An 8,223-nucleotide genomic window follows, 5' to 3' on the forward strand; every position below is an offset into this window, starting at 1 on the left:
GGAGAAAGGAGAGAGAGAGGAGAGAGGAGAGAGGAGAGAGGAAGTGAAAGGAGAGATATGAGCGAAAATGTGAGAGGAGAGAGGAGAGAGGAGGTGAAAGGAGAGACAGGAGAGAGAATTTGAGGGGAGAGAGGTGAGAGGAGGTGAAAGGAGAGATATGAGAGAGAGAAGGTGAGAGAGAGAGAGGAGGTGAGAGAGAGAGAGAGGAGGAGAGAGGAGGTGAGAGAGAGAGGAGGGGGTGAGAGAGAGAGGAGAGAGGAGGTGAGAGAGAGAGGAGAGAGAGAGAGGAGATGAGAGATAGAGGAGAGAGAGAGGAGAGAGGAGAGAGAGAGAAGGTGAAAGGGAAAGATTAGGGGGAGAGAGAGACCCCAGCCTATTAACATGAATAGGGTTATCTCAATCTCTAAATCACAACTCTCATTTCTCCCTGTTTTTGCACCCCCAAAATGTCATAAAAGGAGGACTTTATTGAAAATAGATAGGGTAACTCTCTCATACCTCCAAAGTTACTCTTTGGGTCGGTGTAAAATCAGATAATAAAAGCCCCGGTCGACACATTCGGCAGAGGAAAAGGGTGGAAAGTCCAATTGGGGGTTTCGCCCTCGCTGTGGAAGAGCGAACAGCAAGCATCTGCAGAGTCTACTCCAACTTGGATCGTTGATTGATGCGGTTGATCGATCAATTCTTCGTTTGCCTCCCGCTCCGATCCCATTTTCAGTAGTTCTTTCCAGATCTCGACCGCTGTGGCATCCGATCTGCCGCCGGATCTGAGATCTAAGAGGTCAGTCCCCATTTGGGCCATTCTCGGGTTTGTCGGTGGCAGATCTGGGAGTCGAGGAGGATCTTCCCTCCATTTTCAGTTGTTTAATCTCTTGCTTTGTCCCTCGGGTTTTTGTTTTCGGTTCTGAATCCTGCTTTTGAATCTTCCTCCTGTTAGTGTTAGGGTTTCAGCTGGATTTTCTGACGGCGAAGTGATTCCGAGGAGAAGATGCTGACGAAGTTCGAGACGAAGAGCAACCGTGTAAAGGGGCTGAGCTTCCACACTAAACGGCCATGGATCTTGGCCAGTTTGCACAGCGGTGTAATCCAGCTGTGGGACTATCGTATGGGCACACTCATTGATCGTTTTGACGAGCACGATGGTCCTGTCCGCGGTGTTCATTTTCACAAAACGCAGCCTCTCTTCGTTTCTGGAGGTATTATCCAGTTCTTTGACTCGGATCTAATCATTTTTTTCTCATTTGTGAATCGTGATCTTCTTGTCAGATCTGGCTGTGAATTAGCATTTCCTGTATTCGGTTTTCAGTAATTGGTTTGCCCCTGGTAGTTTAATCGATAATTTAGGTGACAAACGCACCCAAAATTTGAGATTTCTTGTTTCTCTGTGATAGATCCGTGTAATTCTGTGCAGTTTTTTTTTTAATTTTGAGTTTTCCTTGATGAGTTCCTCACTGTTCATACCCTTTTATTTTTCAGGTGATGACTACAAGATCAAGGTCTGGAATTACAAGACCCACAGATGCCTATTTACCCTTGTTGGGCACCTTGATTACATCCGAACCGTCCAATTCCACCATGAATACCCTTGGATCGTTAGCGCCAGTGATGATCAAACTATTAGGATTTGGAATTGGCAGTCGCGGACTTGCATTTCTGTCCTGACTGGTCACAATCACTATGTGATGTGCGCCTCATTCCACCCTAAAGAAGATCTTGTTGTATCTGCTTCTTTGGATCAAACTGTTCGCGTGTGGGACATAGGCGCTTTGAGAAAGAAAACAGTCTCTCCAGCGGACGATATCTCACGTCTTACTCAGATGAACACAGATTTATTTGGGGGAGTTGATGCTGTGGTGAAGTATGTTTTAGAGGGCCATGACCGGGGCGTTAACTGGGCCTCCTTCCATCCCAGTCTCCCTCTCATAGTGTCCGGTGCAGACGATCGTCAGATCAAACTTTGGAGAATGAATGGTGATCTACTCGTTCTGATTTGTTTTGAACTTTGGTCTTTCTCATACACTTTCTCTCCCTATGAAATCTTGGTCATTTTGGTACTTTCTTCAATTGCAAAAATAGCTTAGGCTTCTTATATTTCCTAGAGCATTAATGTGACCAACATCTCGAGAAATAAACCCATCATCTGTGCTTTGGCGTTCCATCCAGATTTTGTAGTCTTTAAGTCTTATGCTTATTTTGTTTTAGACTTTTTAATGCTCCTGCCTTTAAATTATCTGACCCAAAAAATTAGTCCTGAACATGGGCTTTAAGTATTATAACTTAATTTAGATGTTTTCTGCCATTTCTTTGAAACATCTTCATTAATTAAAATTAGTGTGAAGCTGAAATTGGTATATCTCCATGAAGAATATTCAGTTTTCCTTTTTTATAGGAAAAAGAGTGTTCAGTTTTATCGAGCCAACCTTTTTTGGTAGTACTATGTCAGCTGACCAAAGTCGACCTGCATTAAATGTTTAAATGTATTTGACATCTTCTGCTTACCCGATCTAAATTTTTACTACGCCCTGGGCGCTCATGAATCTTACTCTTGCACGGTCTTCTCTTAATGCAACTTTCCTCTGATAGATGAAAAAAGCGAAGCTTCTTCTTGAAATCTTTTTCTGTCATCCTTACTGGATCTATTTTTCAGTTCTTATGCGAATATTGCAAATAGAACATTTACGCTGTCTTAAAATTTCCTTAAAATTCTTTCTGATGTCTCTTCCCATTTTCTAAAAACATTTCAGTAATTTTAAAATAACAAATCGGACGAGAAAAAAGAGGGAATCTGTTCCTACATGTCACTACTGACCACTATGAAACTTACAGTATAATCAATCCAAGTGCATCTTTCGATTTTCTTTTGCTCAATTATCCTATTTGAAATAAAGAAAAAAAAAAGATGCAGACCTTTTAGCGGATTTCCCATTATTACCCACGTTTTATTTTTTAATTTTCAATTTTAATGCTCTCGTTTCTGTGTACTTTTTGTCTTAAACTTCAAATATTGCAGTTACATCTTACCCCAGATTTGGTTTTTCTGAATGAACTGACATCAGATGTGTTGTTGGCAAAAATTATTCATATCCTTTGTTTTTTTTTTCCAAATGAATGAACTGACATCTTTCTACGTGATGTCTGCCTTGTTTTTCAGACACCAAGGCTTGGGAAGTGGACACCCTGAGGGGCCACATGAATAACGTGTCGTGCGTAATGTTCCACGCAAAGCAGGAAATCATTGTGTCCAACTCCGAGGACAAGAGCATCCGCGTGTGGGATGTGACCAAGCGCACTGGCGTTCAGACCTTCCGGCGGGAGCACGACCGGTTCTGGATCCTGGCTGCCCATCCAGAGATGAACCTCCTGGCGGCAGGCCATGACAGCGGCATGATTGTCTTCAAGCTGGAGCGGGAGCGGCCCGCCTTTGCCGTCTCAGGCGACTCCCTCCTCTATGTCCGGGATCGTTTCCTCCGCAGCTACGAGTTTTCAACCCAGAAGGACACCCAGCTGGTGCCGGTCCGCCGCCCGGGCTCAGTCACCCTGAACCAGGGCCCCAAGACCTTGTCCTACAGCCCCACAGAGAGTGCAGCCCTGATATGCTCCGATGCTGACGGCGGCTCCTACGAGCTCTACATTGTGCCCAAGGACTCGACTGGCTCTGGCCGCAGCGACTCGGGCCAGGATGCACGTAAGGGTACTGGAGGGTCTGCCGTCTTTGTTGCTCGCAACCGGTTTGCTGTCCTGGACAAGGCCTCCAATCAGGCCCTGGTGAAGAACCTCAAGAATGAGGTGGTGAAGAAGAGTCCGCTGCCCATCCCCACTGACATCATCTTCTATGCCGGCACCGGCAGCATCCTGTGCAGGGCTGAGGAGCGGGTTGCCATCTTCGACCTGCAGCAGCGGCTTGTGTTGGGCGAGCTCCAGTGCCCTGGGGTCAAGTACACAGTCTGGTCTCCGGATATGGAGTCAGTGGCCCTGCTAAGCAAGCACGCCATTGTCATTGCCAGCAAGAAGCTCGTCCACCGCTGCACCCTCCATGAGACCATCCGCGTCAAGAGTGGGGCCTGGGATGACAACGGCGTCTTCATCTACGCCACTTTGAACCACGTCAAGTACTGCCTCCCCAATGGCGACAGCGGCATCATCCGCACCCTCGACACGCCTGTCTACATCACCCGGGTCTCTGGAAACACCATCTTCTGTTTGGACCGTGATGGTCGGGCCCGGGCCCTCGCCGTTGATGCCACTGAGTATGTCTTCAAGCTTTCGCTGCTGCGCAAGCGCTATGACCAGGTCATGGCGATGATCCGAGGCTCCCGCCTCTGCGGCCAGGCTGTGATTGCCTACCTCCAGCATAAAGGCTACCCTGAGGTGGCACTCCACTTGGTCAAGGACGAGCGCACCCGATTCAACTTGGCGCTGGAGAGTGGCAACATCCAGATAGCCGTTGCCGCTGCCAAGGAGATTGACGACAAGGATTACTGGTACCGCCTTGGCATTGAGGCCCTGCGCCAGGGAAACACCAGCATTGTTGAGTACGCCTACCAGCGCACCAAGAACCTGGAGCGTCTCTCCTTCCTCTACCTCATCACTGGCAATACTGACAAGCTCGCAAAGATGATGAAGATTGCCGAAATCAAGAAGGATGTCATGGGCCAGTTCCACAACGCCCTCTACTTGGGGGATGTCGCGGAGAGGGTCAAGATCCTAGAGGCATCTGGGCAGCTGCCGCTTGCTTATGTCACTGCTGCCGTCCACGGCCTCGATGAAGTGGCGGCCCGGTTGGCTGAGGAGCTGGGTGACGCCGCCCCAGCCCTGCCTGGGGGTCCGAACCGTCCAAGCCTGCTGATCCCACCACCAGCGCTGGCCTGTGCCGGTGACTGGCCGCTGCTCCGCGTCATGAAGGGCATCTTTGAGGGCAGCCTCGACGCAGCCGGAGACGACGAAGACGAAGAAGACGCAGATGCAGCTGCCACTGGCTGGGGTGGTGCCGATGAAGAGAACCTGGATGTGGTGGCAGAGGAGCTGCGCCCTGTTGCCGAGCCCGGCGGTGAGGCAGGGGAGGAAGGAGGAGAAGAAGAAGGCGGTTGGGACATGGAGGACCTGGAGCTCCCCGCCGATGTGGCCACCCCAAAGGGAGCAGCGGCAGTGGGGGCCGGCGGTGCCCTGTTCGTTGCTCCCGCTCCGGGGACGCCTGTGAGCCAGCTCTGGACTCAGAAATCAGCCCTCGCCGGGGAGCACGCTGCTGCCGGGGAATTCACCACCGCCATGCGGCTCCTCAGCCGGCAGCTCGGGATCAAGAACTTCGCGCCCATGAAGCAGCTCTTCCTGGACCTCCACGCCGGGAGCCACGGCTACCTCCGGGCCATGGCACTGGCCCCAGTCGTCCTCCTTGCCCTGGAGCGGGGCTGGGCTGCCGAGGGCTCCTCCCCTGCCAGCCGCAACCCCCCTGCGCTCGTCCTCCGCCTTCCCCACCTCGAGGAGAAGCTCAAGCTCGCGTACAAGGCCACCACAGAGGGGAAATTCTCCGAGGCGCTGCGGCTGTTCCTGTCCATCCTTCATGCGGCCCCGCTGGTGGTGGTGGAGCAGCGGCGGGAAGTGGACGAGCTCAAGGAGCTGGTGGAGATTGTGAAGGAGTACGTCCTCGGGCTGAAGATGGAGGTGCGGAGGAAGGAGGGCAAGGACGGGCCTGCGCGGCAGCAGGAGCTGGCTGCCTACTTTGCCAGCTGCAAGCTCCAGAAGGGACACCTCAGGCTGGCTCTGATGAGCGCCATGACCGTCTGCTTCAAGGGTGGGAATTTCGCCACGGCCGCGCACTTTGCCCGCATGTTGCTCGACACGAACCCGCCAGCCGAGGCACAAGCGAAGCGGGCCAGGCAGGTGCTTCAGGCGTGCGGGGACAAGAAAGACGCAGCGCAGCTCAACTACGATTTCCGCAACCCGTTCGTCGTATGCGGGTCCACCTTTGCACCAATCTACCGCGGGCAGAAGCGCGTGTCCTGCCCCTTCTGCGGGTCGCACTTTGTGCCCGAGGTGGAAGGCCGGGTCTGCCCTGTCTGCGAGATCGCGGCCATCGGCGCATCTGCCTCTGGCCTCCTCTGCTCTCCCACCCAGCTCCGGTGATCTGACTCATCCTGGTATGTTTTTTTTTTTTTGTTTCGTCTCTTTTACGTCTTTTTCGGGTGGCATATTTTTTTCTTTTTTCGGCTCGTGGACCATATTATATAAGACGGTAGTGGATGTGTCGCCTGGCCGTGGTCTGTCTGGTGTGGAATTTATATTCTTTCGCTGGGATTTGCTGTGGATTTTGGGGCTGGGGACGCCGCCGGTTGATCTTGTTTGTCACCTCAATAAATATTTGTCTCAGCTGTGCCAAATTCATTTATTCTGTCCTTTCTCTCTCATTTCTCACTTCACTTGCATTCTCTCTCCTTCTCTTTTTCTCACTCTCTTTATCCTTGTCTCTGCTCTCTAACACTCACTCACTTTGTCATGCTCGCTCTTGTTCCTTTCTCTCCTCTATTACATTCTCCCTTTCTCGTTCATTTGTCCCTTGTATCTCTCTTTCTCCTTCTCCTTTGTTTTTCCTCTATTACATTGTCTTTCGTTTCTTTCCATATCTCCCACTTTGGATTTCTTGTTCTCTCCTCTTTTTTTTTTCTCTTTCGTTCTATCTTTCCTCTTTCTTTCTCATTCTACTCTCTCACTCTCTTTTCTCTGAATAACTTTCTCGCTACCCGTCACTGCAGCTCGAGTAGGACAACCATTCAGCCGTTGAGATCGCGTCAATCTCTCTCTCTCTCTCTCTCTCTCTCTCTCTCTCTCTCTCTCTCTCTCTTTTCCTCCAAATAGGAAGACCTGTTTCTTATTCCACTGTATGGACACATCAGACTGTTTTGACTGTATTGAGTGAGGTATGAACTATATTGATTCTTATAATTGATTGATGTGCTTACTTCCCATATGAGTGTCTTCATATGTTTATACATAGCTGATTTTGGAGTGATTAAGTTTAAACCATTAAGTTTATGATTTCTCTAAGATAGGTTTCAACCTCGTTGTCAGATCAACACGAAATATACTGAGGTGTGCGGCTTTAGTTTATTTTCTGACCTCTTTCATTTCCCTCGACTTATAATCGTAACCCATTATTTACAATATTTGACCTAAGTCAAATAATTATCCAGTTTTTGAGTCCGCATTCCTAATTTGTTTGTGGTCTTACTTGAATGCGATGGACTGTTCATGGATTATTAATCTGCATTTTCATCTTGGTGTTTCATAATATATATTGCAAGTCATAAATCATAATTCCTAATGCAAAGATGTTTTATAATGTTTTCATGGAAGATGGGCGATTAGCAGAAATCAAAACCTGATGTTCATAATTAATTTTATAATGGCTATCTACTGTGATATATCCGAATTGTTTTGTTTTAAAGTGTTACGTAGGGTTGTAGGAAATAAAAGCGAGAGCTTGACTATCTTATTTTACGATGGAAAAAACTATGTTATTAAAATAGAGCGAGGTTACCTTCAGCACTAAAGTTGGGGAAAGTGCGATATTTTCCAATATCACTTAAAAATAACCAACAAAAAATTTGGAAAACCGGAAATTTATTTCTTATCACCATGAACATTAACAGAGCCTCAGGATTCCATCAATAACTCTGGTTTAATGAGTGAAAGTCTCACTTACCAACGATATGGTTTGTAGCTAGTTACCATACTCCTTGAGGGATGATCTTAGATCCTTGAATTTGAGTACAGGATTAAGAGATTAAATTTTATGCCTACATTCAAGGTGGCCTGTGTACAAACAATCTAGTGTTAGAGTAGAGCCACAATTATATATTTATGAGACAATTGTAACCACAAAATATCCATGCCTCCCATGTTCATATTAAAAACATACTTGAGAAAATAAGTTTTTGCACGAGTGTTGCTTCTTGAATCACTCCTTGTAAAGAATATCAATGGTAAATCACAAAAGTAACATCTAATATTCATGTATAAAATGAAAATAAAATGATAAATCCAACACAAATGATCAATGTTGCTGAATTCTCAAAATGATTAAGATAACATTTTTTATACCATATATTTGATTTAAGTAACAAACATTGGTGAAAAACATTTATAAAAATTTAGGATTTTCTCTAAAACATGGTAAGCCTTAATCTTCAAAACCTAATAAGTAAAAATGTAAAATTTGAATACTGTAAA

At 47.4% G+C, this 8,223-nt stretch overlaps 1 protein-coding gene across 1 annotated transcript; it reads left to right on the plus strand.

Annotated features, from left to right (window-relative positions):
• The first annotated feature begins 549 nt into the window (after positions 1-549).
• LOC144700979 (coatomer subunit alpha-1-like) lies at positions 550-6,959 on the plus strand. The gene is made up of 5 exons (XM_078572601.1): positions 550-781; positions 938-1,196; positions 1,477-1,971; positions 3,152-6,134; positions 6,747-6,959. Exons 2-4 carry the CDS (start codon positions 989-991, stop codon positions 6,118-6,120), a joined length of 3,672 nt encoding a protein of 1,223 aa, XP_078428727.1. The 5' UTR covers positions 550-781; positions 938-988; the 3' UTR covers positions 6,121-6,134; positions 6,747-6,959.
• The last annotated feature ends 1,264 nt before the right edge of the window (positions 6,960-8,223 follow it).

This window comes from Wolffia australiana, chromosome 3 (genome assembly GCF_029677425.1).
Source record: "Wolffia australiana isolate 7733 chromosome 3, ASM2967742v1".
Lineage (NCBI taxonomy): Eukaryota > Viridiplantae > Streptophyta > Magnoliopsida > Alismatales > Araceae > Wolffia > Wolffia australiana.